The following is a 14,538-nucleotide window of genomic DNA, read 5'->3' on the forward strand; positions in this document are numbered from 1 at the left end:
TTGAAACTGTTCAGCTCATAGCTGAGAAACGTGTTTTGTACTCAGCATCCAAATCAGTTTAAAATGGTTCCTGTCCATTTTCATCAAGGAATCACAGAATGGTTTGGGTTGGAAGAGACCTTAAAGCTCGTCCAGTTCCAACCCATGAACCACGGGCACGGACACCTTCCGCTAGACCAGGTTGCTCAAAGCCCCGTCATGTCTGGCCTGTATGGGAATGGACGAAAACAGCCTTAGGGACCTCACTCTTCCCCGCGGCGCAGAAGGGCCTCTTCTCCCCCACCACCCCCCGGGCTGCCCCACGTCTCCGTTAAGGAAGGAGCGAGCCGAAGCGGCGGGTAGGGCGGGCAGAGCCCGGCGGGAGGCGGGGCGAGGCGGGAAGCGAAAGGGCCGCGGAGCCGGGCGGGGGAAGTTGCGAGAGCCGCGCGGCCATGGCCACGGCGCCGGTGTGCCCCGACTCCGACTCCGGCTCCGGCCCCGGCCCCGGCCCCGGCCCCGACCCCGGCCCCGACCCCGACTCTGGCTCCGGCTCCGGCTCCGGCTCCAGCCTCGCCGCGTCGCCGCCAGACCTCCACGCCATGCCCATGGTGGCGCTCAACTACAGCCTGCGGCGCCGCCTCAGCCTGTACCTCAACCCGCGGGCGGCGGCGGCCGCCGACTGGACGACGCTGGCGGAGGCGCTGGGCTGCGAGTACCTGGAGATCCGGTGTCTGGAGGCGCAGCCCGACCCCACCGCCGCGCTGCTGGAGGACTGGCAGTGCCGATGCCCCGGCGGCGCCACCGTCGGCCGTCTCCTCGACCTCCTGCGCCACCTCGGCCGCGACGACGTCCTCCTCGACCTGTCCGGCAGCGTGGGTGAGGCAAGGCGGCATCTCCCCTTCCTTCCTCTTCCCTCGGGGCGGCGGGAACGGGGATGGGGTGTCCGCGGGCCGCGCTGGTGCGGGAGCCGCGCCGGTGCGGGAGCCGCGCCGAGCCTGCCGCCTCCTCTGTGGGGCTGATGTGGGTTGGGGCTTAGGGCTCTCTTGGGTGAGGTTCTCGGCACCCTCTACCACAGCAGGGCCCAGTTGATCTCGGTGCCGGGAGGGAGCGGATGCTGCTTGCTTCGGGCTTTGCTGCTCTGTCCGGGGAGGGGATGTGAAGAACTACCCTGCTCAAGCAGAAAAGCCCTTTACCAGGCCGCGGAGTTACCTCCTCGGTGTTTCCATCAGAACCCTGCGCAGCTTCCAGGAGAGAAGGGAGAAGTGTGCTCTATTTCCACTAGCCATAAGCCCTGCAAAGTAATCTGGAGCCCTGTATTATACTAAACCTTCAATAATAAAGTTCTGTGTGTCAAAGGATGCTTTGGGCCAGGTCAGCCAGGAGGCATCTTGCACTGACACTGCACAGTGTGAGAATTGCCATGTGCGGGTCCAGTGTGATAGGAAGATAGAGGGAGAGGTGAGGAATGTGTGGAACTGGGTAATGGAAGGAAAAATAATTAACTGGATAAAGGAAAGAAAAAAAAGAGTTCCTCAAAAACTGAAAAAATGATAGGTCAGTAAGCAGTGTGAAGGTCCTACTGCTGTTGTGATAACCTGTTCTGTATAGACTCTTTGTATTCCGCATGATCACGGAAATTCAGAGGGAAGTCGGCTGTCATCAGAGGGGAATTTCATTGCCAAAGGATTTCCAAAGCAGGAGACTCTATTGCGGGCCTCTGTTGTATAATTCAGCTTCCTGGGCTAGCGATGAAGAAATAATAACTTTCATTTCCTGTTACTCACGGAGATAAGTGAAAATGTAGAAACTCATCACTGTAGAGAGCCTGACCCAAAGCAATGGAGGAGTTCCCTGTATTCCTGCTGTTCTCCCTACTAAGGACCATATGCTGGAGACTCAGTTTTTGGAAAGACCGAACCAAATCAGTGTGCTTCATGATCCTCTCATCAGAGGTTTATAATGTGGTGGATGGTGTTTTCAGAGCCTGAACAGACAGCATTAGAGTGAGGGGTAGGAACCTGAGCTTCAGGGAAGTCACAAGTTTGGCCTGGTGGGAGGTCATGCTGATAAGAGGAGACTGATAAATTCGTGGAAAAAAGACCCACTGAGGGCGATTCAACACAAAAACAGTGCTCCAGACTCAGGAAATTCCTCATCTACAAATGGTCCGATAGGTAGATTATAAAAATAGATGTAGATTATGCCTAAAAGAGGATAATTTTAGGAAAATAAGCAGTGTATGCTTATTTTATCCTTACATTCTCCCCATGGCATCTAGTTTTGGTTACTGCTGGAGACTGGACGCTGGGGTAGGTGGACCCCCAGCCTCACCCAGCCATGGCCATTCTTCTGTTAGTATTTTTGGCTGAGGACTGCAGATGGGGCCTGTGACCTGTTGCTGGAGCTCCCAGCTCTTGCAGAAAGTAGAGATATTTATGCTCATAAGAGGAAAAGACAGTTGCGCACTTTCATGCACAGCTGCCAAGGGCACCTCTCTGAGCGCTGTTAGGACTCCTCAGTGTGATTCAGCTCAGAAAACACCAGCATCGAGTTTCTGTGGTCTGTGCTTTCATCGTAGGAGGAGCAGATCTGGGGCATGAAGGCTTCTTGAGTCAATTGAGAGGTGTCAGGATGACTGCTGGACACAGGTCGTTCGTAGGGCCAATGTTGTACCTGCTGCCTACAGTGGATATCCCACATGCTCTGATGTCTCTGGAATGACACCTCATGCCCTTGTGCAGTCAGATGAACTGAGCTCCTTGGGGACACAGCATCCCTGTTAAACACAACTCCTTGGTACTCTGTGGCTCCAAAGGGTGTGTTTGGTTTGTGGTTTCGGCCTGTCATTGCGTGCTCCATCCTGGCTCTGCTTGGGATGCTAAAAATCAGTGTCTCCTGTGGCCTTGATAGTTCCACGTTTGGCAGCTCTGCGCACTGGGGCTGTGTTAAGGAACTCCCCTGGTGCACTGTCTGGAGTACAGACACTTGCAGGACTGTGATCTCTCTCAGCATTTATTTCATTGTACAATCATTTTAGGGATGTGAAGCTCTCTGCTTCAGTAGGTTTATGCTCTTCTTCCTGCTGAAACTCAGTGATGTTTGTTTCTTCCTGGCCCATTATAGAAGCGCTACTTCCCTGCTTGACAGTTAGTGGGTCTGTTCTCTCCGATCATTTTGCACTTTAGGTTTCATGCTTTTATTCTTTCTGTCCAATACCTCAGACTTTTGCTTGGTTGTTAGAGGAATGTAAAGCCTGCACTGTGTTAGATGCTGGGTGACATGGGACATCTTAGGTTGGATGAGTTTCTTGCTACTTTATTGTGTTGGTTTGCATCCTTTTATGGATAAAGCCTTTCTGGGCCTGCAAAGTCATCTCTAACCCCTGTTGGCTCTCACTTACCTGTACAGCTGGGCACTGTTCCCAGCTGGGGGCTAATGCCAAATTAGTGAATGTCATTCATCCCTTTAGGTTCACTGCACATTTTGGCAGTTTCAGTGCAATAGGGCCCCTGGTTTGCACTTGTAATAAAACCACAAGCCTCAGTGGTTTGTTTTGAGAGCTTTGCCGAGCTTGCAGTTTTATTGTAGGGATAAGAGGGGTTATACAGCCCTGATACAGGCTGAGGGAGCTAGAGCTGTTCAACCTGGGAGAAGGCTCTGTTGAGACCATAGAGCAGCTTCAGTGCCTAAAGGGGGCCTATGAGAAATCTGGAGAGAGACTTTTTACAAGGAAATGCAGGGATAGGACAAGGGGGAATGTTTTTAAACTGACAGAGGGAAGATTTAGATTAGACATTAGGAAGAAGTTCTTCTCTGTAAGGGTGATGAGGCCCTGGCACAGGTTGCCCAGAGAAGCTGTGGCTGCCCCATCCCTGGCAGTGTTCAAAGCCAGGTTGGATGGGGCTTTCAGCAACCTGGTCTAGTGGAAGGTGTCCCTGCCCATGACAGGGGGTTGGGATAGATGAGCTTTAAGGTCCCTTCCAGCTGAAACTGCTGTATGATTCTGGTTTGAGATTACAGCACAATGCTATCAGAACACTTGGGTTAAAGAGAATGTGTGTCAGCCATGAGTGGTGTGCTGATGGGTTTCTGGTCTCCAGTTTATTAAAACACAGGTCACAGAAGCATTGGTGCCAGTTCTGCGACTGGGAGAAGCAAGAAGAGAAGACATGGAGCAAACACACTTAAAATGAACGTCTCTGTACTGAGCAGTAGTATTAGTATGCCTTTAAATAATTGTCTATTCTTGCCTATTCAGCAATATTTTGGATTGTGACCATGACTACATGGGAAACAAGGCATGTTTAAGGTGGAGCTTGCATGCGAGTCCTTCATGTGGAACTTCTGAACCCACTGGCCAATTCAAAGTGGCTTAAATCATAATTTTAAAGACACTGACTTATCTGATATGAAACATGCACACCTCAGGGCAACAGGCAGAGAGGTGGGACCCGTAGTGAGGCAAGATCTGAAATCTGAACCTTCTGGCTGTTGAAGAATGTGGCTGGTTCTTCTTTTCTGCAGGACTGGGGAGGAAGGGAGAAGAAACAGGCACTGGGAATGCCTCAGCCTCAGGAAAAGCCTCGATCAGATCTGACACCTTATTAGAGGAGATGATCCAGTTACAAGATGCAAAACTATGCGACAGAAGCAGAAGACAGGCTTCAGAAGCTGGACTTCTATCAGGCCTGCTCAGTACCAGTGAGGACTGTGCTACAGCAGTGCTTACTTGGTTCCTGCCTGCATCCTGCCCTTCCAGAAGATCCTTTACTCTGCAGCTGCTGTTGTACTGGTGATCTCAGAGGTGTGCCAGTCTGACCCTCTGAGTGATCAGTGCTTTTCTGATTGATACTTGTTGGGGTTTTGTTTAATCGTACATAAAGGAGAAAGCTCTAGAGAGTTTCATTTTGTTAATTCCAGGTTTCAAATCTCCTTTTACTTTCAAGTTCTTCTGTGGCTGCATATTGCAGAGGCTGCAGGGTTTCTTGTCACTTCTCTGAAGACTTAACGTTTAGATTTATAATCAATTTTAAAACATGACCTGTTTAAAATAGATCTGTGTCCATCACTGTCCTGTTTGGGAAGTTGCAAACATGACAGGCCTGCTTGCCTTTCAGTTATCTCAGAGTGGGGGCACACACTCACTGCCTGAGACAGAGGATCTCCAGTGGTGGCTCCACAACGTAAAGCCTGTTTAAGGCCTCCCTAGAATTTTACATGTCCTCATGTGTGTGGTGAGTGTATGTACTCATGGTCGTCAGCTGCAGTTCTGGCTGACAAAGGCCAGTGGTATGAATCAGCCAGTATGTGTCTATTGTTTAGTAACAGATAATATGAAGACTTCTAATTGAGAATCCCCAACCCCCAATAATTAAATACTCCAAAATGCATAACAGTCATAGAGTCACAGAACGGTTTGGGCTGGAAGGGACCTCAAAGATCATAGAGTTCCACGCCCCTGCCATGGGCAGGGACACCTGCCACTAGACCAGGTTGCTCAAAGCCACGTCTAGTCTGGCCTTGAACACTGCCAGGGATGGGGCAGCCACAGCTTCTCTGGGCAACCTGTGCCAGGGCCTCAGCACCCTCACAGGGAAGAGCTTCTTGCTAATGTCTCATGTGTTTCAGTTTAAAGCCATTCGCCCTTGTCCTTTCTCTACCTGCCCTTGCCAAAAGTCCCTTACCAATTTCCTATCAGCCCCTTTAGGCAGTAGGAGGATGCTCTAAGGTCCCCCGTGAGAGCATCCTCCAAGTACCTCCAGGCTGAACAAGCCCAGCTCTCTCAGCCTGTCTCCATAGCAGAGGTGCTCCATCCCTCTGATCATCTTTGTGGCCTCCTCTGGACTCACTCCAACAGCTCCACATCCTTCTGTGTTGTGGGCCCCAGAGCTGGACACAGGACTGCAGGTGGGGTTCTCACCAGAGCAGAGCAGAGGGGGCAGGATCCTCTCCCCTGACCTGCTGGCCACACTGTTGGTGATGCAGCCCAGGATACGGTTGGTTTCTGGGCTGGAAGCGTGCACTTCCTGATCATGTTGAGCTGGGTCACGAGTACGACAGTAGAGTTGAGACCTGTTTTGTACATGATGCATGCTTTTACAAGTGTACTGGAATATACTAGAATTAAGGATATAGGAGGAGATTTGTTTAAAATGAATAAGAGAAAGTACTTCTGTAAATAGCAAGGGTGAGCTTCAGGAATTAATTGCTAGAGGAGGTGGTGGAGGCAGCATCAACAGGTTCAAAAAGGGGTGAGAGAAATTCTAGGTACCAAAAAACCCAGGTAGGGTGTTTCCCTCTAATATCCCTGATCCCTGAAATAGCTATTCCCATTTTAAAGAACTCCAGCAGTGTAAAACCACCATCACAGCAGTGTCTTGCATTGGTTGTGTGCTTTTGCAGAGGAGGACTGTAGGAAGTACTTACAGAAGAAGCAGGAGGAGGCTGACCAGCCGCTTCAAGTGCCAGCAGTAGACAGCAGTGTGCCAAGGACATCAGAGCTGATGGGCATCACCACCAGGGATGATCCCTATGGTAAGCACCCATGATTACACTGCGGCATGGTGCCTCATGCTGGAATTGTCATCACCTGCAGCAGGCCCCTGTGAGAAATGCAGAAAACCTGTTTGCATTAATTACTCCCCGCGACTCTTCATAACCTGGATTGCTTTAGCTGGTAGTCATCATTTTTCCTGTCACCAAGGGCGGAGAGGAAAAGCAACCCTGGGGAACACCATACCCAGAAGAAGGCTGGCACAGAGCCCACTGCATGCGCATGGGAGGAGACTCCCCAGAAACTTGTCCCTTAAGCACAGCCTGCCACAGAGCAGCAGCTGCTGAAAGCCTGGTGGGTTGGAGTCAAGGGGGAAGGATGTTAGAGCTGATTGCCTTGGCTACGCTGCCCTGTCTTCAGCAGATGTAACCACCACAGATATAAAGGGATCAGAGTTTGAAGCAGGCTGGGTGGGAAGCAGGAAACAAAGTTCTCTGTAATTAATGTGTGTTTGCTGGGCCCTGTGTGTGGCTCTGCCTGTGCAGCTGTGTGCCAGGCTGTGTGCGCAGCTGCTGGCTGAGGAAGTGCACAGCCTGTAAAGCTCTGTGATGGAGCAGCAGCCGAGGTGAATGGAGATGTGTCAGCTCTCCTCTTCACTGCTCCCCTGGCTAGTCTGACTTTCAGTGGCCACCTTTCACAAAGACTTTTTACAAGGCTTATAGGAATAGAACAAGGGAGGAATGACTAAGCTGACGAGGGTAGATTCAGATTAGATACTAGGAAAAAATTCTTCACTATGCAGGTGGTGAGGCACCGGCACAGGTTGCCCAGAGAAGCTGTGGCTGCCCCATCCCCGGCAGTGTTCAAGGCCAGGTTGAACAGGGCTTGGAGCAACCTGGTCTAGTGGAAGGTGTCCCTGCTTATGGCAGGGGGTTGGAACTCGATGAGCTTTGAGGTCACTTCCAACCCAAACCATTCTATGATTCTATGATTTGTACATTGGGACAACATTAACCGTCCCCTGATGTCCACAGACCAATGTGCTGATGCTTGTACATGGCAGTTTTGCCTCATGTGACCGCCAAGTTAATCCTATGCCCCTAAAGCAGTACCCTCAGTTTGATTGACCTGGCAGACAGTTGCCCTTCTGCTTGACTGGTTGCTTCTTGGGCTGGCTCTGCCTGCTGGGTTGGTACTTTTCACAGCAGCCTTTAGAGCTTGACCTATTTTTTCACTGTCGTAGGCTTTAACTGGCATGAAAACTTGAAAATATAGGTAGTGACATTGATACAGAAAGAAAATGACACAATGAGAAGCTATCCAGGAGTATTAAGGTGCTTAACTGTGAAAAATATTGCTCTTAATATACAGTACTTTAATATTTGGGTAACTGCTACATAAACAGGAGCTGTCAGCTATTAACATCTTTGTAAAACAGGGCCTTTTACTTAGGGTATAACTTCAGGTACCCGAGTTTGACAGCCATAAAAACTTCAGGTTCCAAATATCAAGGCCTACCTCATAGCTCAGTAGACAGCATATGTCAGGCCATTGCTCAAGGGCCTGCAGGAAGGTTTTGGTTGGGGAGCTGGACTCTCTGTGACCTGAACTAAAGAGCTAGGGCCCAGAGCCATAAGGATGTTTTAGATATGTACACCCCCAGGAAAATCCCAGAGCTCTGGGACTCCAAGTTGCATCTTCTATGTTACTCTGCTCCCTCCAGCTCTTCCCAGACTCTTGTCTCCCTTCAGCTCCCTGTGGCTGGATGTTGTTGCCTCTGCAGATTTTGCATGTTTGCATCTCAGCAACCCTTCCCCAGCCACTGCCAGCAGATACAGGGTTGTGTGAACAGCCTGGACTGTAAATCAAAGCGGTCAAGGCACAGACATGTGTTACCTCTGGCCAGCTTCATTGCAGACAGGAGCCTGGTTTGGTAAAACATTAGATTCCCTTTGTAAGGTTGCACAGAGCTTGTCTGTCACAGCTCCTGATTCTGAGTCTGTGAGAGCTCGTGGGAATTCACTACAGGAGTTAACTTCATTTATAGTAGATGACAGCTAGATTTTTAATGGTTTCAGGGAACAGAACAGAGATGTTTGATGCCTTCATCTGCTACTGTCAGAAGGACCTTCAGTTTGTCCAGGAGATGATCAGGGAGCTGGAACAAACGGAGTTCAAACTGAAGCTCTGTGTGTTTGATCGGGATGTCTTGCCAGGAACGTGTGTGTGGTCCATCAGTGGAGAACTTATAGAAAGGAGGTAAGTGAACCATGGCTGCTTGGGATAGCTGAGTGTAACGGAACATGACGTTCATTTCACCATGATGTCTGCAGTGTGGCGCCAGTGAAGCAGTAAAAATCCACAAGGATGTCTTTATGGGGTTTGTTTTATGCTCTTGGCTCAAGCAGGAAGACTCGAGCATTCCCAAACATGTTGCTTCATTGTGTTCACAAGGGAGGTGCCACGACAGTGATGCTGCTTAGGTTTAATCCCTTTTTGGCTGGAACATCCTGCAGTCGCATCCTTGAAGTTGATCTGGAAATGAATATAGCTCCAGGCTGAGTTCCTTCTCACAGTGTGGATGTTGCAGGGACAGCACTGGTGTTGGCTCTGGCACTTCAGGATCCTTTAGACCTGAGTAGGACTCAGGTGTGGTGGGAGCTGCGGGACAGAAAAGCAACTCCCTAGGCAGGGAGTGACAAATCCTGAGGCAGGTGTTTGGATTTTAAACATCAGCCTTTCAGAGGGATACAGCTTGGCATTAACAGACACCCTTGTGAGGCCTTATTCTCCTGGCTGTGGTACAGCATAGCCTTCCATAAAGAGCCTAATATGTAATTTACAATTAGGCACCTCAAAGGAATGTAAGCAACAAATTGGAGAATAAAGCTCCAATTTATGAACCCAGGTGAATTCACTGTTGTGTGAGTACAATACAGCTTTGTCCGGTTCATTCTAATATTAAAAATGCCCTGTCAGGCTCAGTCAGTAAAGGCAGCATGAAAGCGGGTAGAGTTAAGATGGCTTTGTGTGTAATACCTAAACAGAGGATCAAATAAAGTTTGCACGGACAATCTGGACTTTGCTATTTCTTCATGTTTTGGTGTATGAGCATGTATCTGCAATCAGGTTTTTGTGTAACATAGCCAGCAGTCCTTGCTCTCTAGTTCATTCCTGCTGGAACACGGCGGTTTCATTTTTCCAATTCAGAGGAGCACACACTTCTACCAGTGAAAAGGGGAAGCATCCCTGTTGACATTCTGTTTTTTTCTCCCCTAACTGCTTATTGCAGGTGCCGGAGGATGGTGGTTGTCATTTCAGACGATTACCTGGAAAGCGATGAATGTGATTTTCAGACCAAATTTGCTCTTAGCCTTTCCCCAGGTAAGATCTCACAAAAATCCCTTTTAAAGTTGTGTATCAGCGTTACAATTTTCATTATAGTAACACGCAAAGCTCCAGCTGAGGTCGATGGGCAGTGTGGTATTGGGGACTGCACAAATGCAGAATGAGGGGTAGTCTCACATGTGTTTAAACAACTGAGATAAATATGGGTGAAAAGGAGAAAACAAATAACTGATAGTTACAGAACTGGTAACTCAGTCTCAGACCTGGGTTCCCACCACTGACCTACCTACATCTGAGAGGGACTTTTGACAAAGGCATGTAGGAATAGAACAAGGGCAAATGGCTTTAAACTGACAGAGGGGAGATTTAGATGAGATATTAGGAAGAAGCTCTTCCCTGTGAGGGTGGTGAGGCCCTGGTACACCTTGCCCAGAGAAGCTGTGGCTGCCCCATCCCTGGCAGTGTTCATTGCCAGCTTGGATGGGCCTTGGAGCAACCTGGTCTAGTGGAAGGTGTCCCTGCTTGTGGCAGGGGGTTGGAACTGGATGATCTTTAAGGTCCCTTCCAACCCAAACTATTCTGTGATTGTATGATACCTTTCACATGTGTGGAAATCCACCCAGGCTCAGGGCTTGCTCTGGCTGTAATGCCCTTCACTCAGCAAGCAGATTAGAAGCAGCCATTAAAATGAATGGCGGCTTTCTAATGTTGTTGTGCAGGCGGGGACCTGAACTTGGTTCCTTGTCCTGCTCTTGACCTTCTATGTGATGGTGAGTGAGCAGCTTAGCTGTCTGAGATTCAGTGCTCCAGCTTAAGTTGACTAACACTGCTTGCTTCAGAGATGCTGTAGCTGCAGTCTCTCTGAAGTGCTTCAAGACCCATATGGGAAATAAGCTACAAAAGAAAGGAGTATTCTAATCAATTCAGGGTGTGAGTAAATGCTGGGAATACGGTAGCAGGTAATGAACATGCAGCTTTTTTCAGAGATCTGTGAGTATTGTGGATAGGTAAACAAAATATGGGATGAATGTTCAACTTGGAGTGGCAGTATCTGTTGCATGCATTGTTCTGAATTGAAAAGCCATCGATTTACTTCTGTCAAGTCTGTTCAGATTGCTCTTTTCTAAGCACCAGATATTCTACACTTGTGCATGTTGCTGGGGAGTAAGTGCAGCACAACCTGATACCATGGAGGATATGTAGTATCTGCAGAAGTGTCTATGTAAAGTCTCTTCTCTAGATGAGGTACCTGACATCCAGAAGTTTAACTGTAAGCCAGTGGCAGACCTCAGAATTAGCTCCATCTTCCTGATACAGTAATTTCGTACGATGGCCGTTAATCTACTGACCACCCCTAACATGTTGCATCAGCCCCCAGTCATAATGATTTGTAGCAAAGTTCTTTTAGTTCCTCACCATTTTTTTGTTGGCATCATACCTTTCATTAGAGCAATGGGAAATGTCCATTGTATGTAATGACCTCAGCTCTACCAGTAAAAACATGCGAGTACAGGTTTACAGAAATGACAGTCACTTGCACGGGGTAACTAATACACAGAAGGGTTTGGTGGCAGGTTCTGCAAGCTTGGATTACTTAAGCCTCTACTGCAGTTACAAAATCTTAGTTATTTGCCTCATCCAGGTCTCAGCATCAGCACATGTGCTGGGCAGCACAGGATAGCTGGTGCCAGGCATCCCCATGGAGAATAGAGGGAGAGTTCCTCTTTAGAAGAGCTGCTTGTGAATCAGAGGAGATTTCTTTCATCTTGTGCAAGCCTCAAAGAAAGTTCATGTTTGCAGGGTGATTCCTTGCAGCCCCCTGTTGGAACACATCTGCAGCCTATCTAAGTAAATCAGGGTAGGAAGAAAAAGAAATGGAGATAACCCAGCAAAGCTGACCTTACAGAAGCAGCTTAGTCTCCTGAATTTTCTCATTATGCATACCTGGAAGTAGACAGGATTGTATATACCTGTTTGTGTTCCACAAGAAGCTGTGCTTTGTTGTTTTGTATCTGCAGGGCATTGGGCCGTTATCTCACCCATTTGGGATCACTGCAAGTTGCCCTACATGTTATGGATGAGGCTTGTAGTTGAGTGAAATGTTCTTAGCAGGGCGCTTGGGATTCAGATACTTGCTCTCGAAGTGAGAGCTAGCTGCAGTGTAATGAGATGACACACAGTTGGGAGCAAGCGTGGATCCTGTGACATGTGTGCTGTGCTGGGGAGAAAATGCATCCAGGACCTGCCTGTTGTTCTGTGTGATCCTCTGCCTGTGTGATCTGTCTTTCAGGTGCTCGTCTCAAACGGCTGATTCCAGTCAAGTGCAAAACCATGAAGAACGAGTTCCCAAGCATCTTACGGTTCATTACCGTTTGTGACTACACCAATCCTTGCACCAAAAAGTGGTTCTGGACAAGACTGGCAAAATCCCTCATGCTGCCGTGATGCAAAGTCACAAGAGCGAGATGTTCTTCTGCACTCTGTCCTGGCTGCACCTTTGGACTGTGGTGTCGTTTCACATAGGATCTTGAACCACTTCAGAGCCTGGATCCTTCCAGTCAGTGTTTGGAGCCTGCGACTGGGAGCAAAGAATCTTCTCTTGTACTTCTTCATAACTTGGAAGGGGAAATAAAGCAACTCTGTGGCTGTTCCTGCTCAAGTCAGTGAGTATCCAGCATTTTGTGTAGGAAGCACTTTCACTGAAAATACAGAAAATAGATGTTTAAATACTGTCTAATACAAGAAGGCTCTATTATAAGCATTTAATAAGCCCTCAGTTTCAAACAGCAAGCTTTCTTAAACAAGTATTTCTTATTATTTTAAAGGCTGTTTAATGGCTATAGTAATGTTTAAGGTTTTAAATCCAGTGAAGTCCCATGGCTGCCTGGTGATCTGCAGGAACTGAGGTTTCAGACTTACTTTCCTGCTCTGTGAATGGCTGGTGCCATGAGAATGGCTGGTTTCAGCAGGGAGGCCCAGCCTGCCCTGCTGCTGGGCAGTCTTTAGCCCACACTGGTTCTGAGGGTAGTCAGTCTTCTTCAGTCCTTGTTTGGACAAAAGCAGAAGTGTATTTTAATTGTTAAAGAAATGAATGGTTCTCCCATTATGCTTAGCAATATCTGCAAAATTAGAGCAATTATCTATGTAATTATAACTAATGCAGAATTACTGAGCTTGGTGTATTTTCTGTGGAGGTTTTTCTCCTCAAGTTATATCACAGTATTCCTGTCTTGTATTCCTTTACAGGGTAAATCCCTTGTCACTAGTATTTTCTGAGGCAGTCCCTCAAGTTTACTCTAGTTGTTGAAAGCAAGAAGGATACACTGTTGTATGACCTTGGTTGTGCCTGTCTTCTGCTCAGGTCACGTTTTGATTAAGTGACCTCATACCAATATTTTACATTCCCAGATGTTACAAAATGTTTACAACAGAGCCTTCCTTTAGTAGAAATTCATAAAACATATTATTTTCTGTGAAAGTCCTTACTGCACAAAGTGCAGGCTGCTGTTGGTGCAGGAACGGGGCTATGCATCTTTGTGGATCCAGATCTTGAATGCTTCACCTTTAAGAGCGTTCCAAAACACATCAGCTGTTGGGGTGCCTCAAAGGCATAGGGATAAATATTGAATAAAGAGTGTATTAAATTATTAATTAGGCTGCTTAAAATATAAAGGCTAGTATTACCTTGATAGGAAAGAGCATATTTAAATGAACCACCACAATAATTACAGTGTTTCTGTGGCTAAGGCTCAGAGCAGCATTGATCTTGTTCTGCTTGTTAGACTTGGATCCTTCAGAGCGACCAGTGGATCTCATCAGTTCTCTGTGCACAGGGCTCTGGGGCAAGAGTTCTGCCCAAAGTAGCATTTTAAAGCAACCCCTCGGTGTATTAAACAGATTTACAGCAAATATTTACTTTATAAATTGGGAAGAAAGGCACCTTGCTTATGTATCTGCAGTTGCTTGAACTCTGGCCCTTCACTCGTTACTTCAGCTACTGACTCATGTTGATTTTACAGTTTAATGTTTTACTAGTTTAAATTTTTAAGGTTGCATCTGGATGTGATTTTGTTGGTTTTTTTTTTAAAAGGATTTGTTGTACAGCATTACCATAGCTGAGGTACAGACTGAAACGTGTGCTCCTGCCTCTCCCTCACCCACCTTGTTGATGAACGGTGGTGGTGTAAAGTCCTGACAGCAGCCAGCCATTGACCTGAACACGGTGGATGGAGCTTGTTCACACACATCACGTTAGTGTCAGGGCTCGTTTATGGACAGGCTCATGAGCTGGGAGTTATTCAAACCCTCCTGCAAACATAAACTGCTGCCATTGTGCCAAGGTGATATTTGTACCTTTCTGTTTTGCTAGAACGAGTGAGCAGTCTGTGGGCATGGCAGGAGAAACGTTAAGCTGATGAGGGGGTTTCTGAATAGTTGGGCTTCATGTCCTATTGCCCTCAGGCATCCTGCAGTAGTGGAGACAGCTGCTTGCCTCGGGGGGTCTGCATAATCGGTAAAAGTTAATTGCAGAAGAGTTTCTTCTGGAGGCTGCTTGATCCCCAGGCACGCTCCTGGGGCTCAGTGAATTCTCATACTCTGGAGTGTCTGTAAACATTAATTATGGGTCATTACTCGCAGGACCAAACCAGATTCCTCTTGTTCTGAGAACTGAAAGGACTCTGGTAACTAGTTCGTGGGGAGCAGAGGCTCAGGAGGCT

At 47.9% G+C, this 14,538-nt stretch overlaps 1 protein-coding gene across 1 annotated transcript; it reads left to right on the plus strand.

Annotated features, from left to right (window-relative positions):
- Nucleotides 1–431: 431 nt before the first annotated feature.
- Nucleotides 432–13,471, plus strand: MYD88 (MYD88 innate immune signal transduction adaptor). The gene is made up of 5 exons (XM_061474300.1): nucleotides 432–855; nucleotides 6,382–6,513; nucleotides 8,551–8,731; nucleotides 9,765–9,856; nucleotides 12,111–13,471. Exons 1-5 carry the CDS (start codon nucleotides 432–434, stop codon nucleotides 12,263–12,265), a joined length of 984 nt encoding a protein of 327 aa, XP_061330284.1. The 3' UTR covers nucleotides 12,266–13,471.
- The last annotated feature ends 1,067 nt before the right edge of the window (nucleotides 13,472–14,538 follow it).

This window comes from Pezoporus flaviventris, unplaced genomic scaffold (assembly GCF_033815535.1).
Source record: "Pezoporus flaviventris isolate CSIRO_AGI_PZ_B2104156 unplaced genomic scaffold, CSIRO_AGI_Pfla_v1 ptg000079l, whole genome shotgun sequence".
In the NCBI taxonomy this organism is placed as follows: Eukaryota; Metazoa; Chordata; class Aves; order Psittaciformes; family Psittacidae; genus Pezoporus; species Pezoporus flaviventris.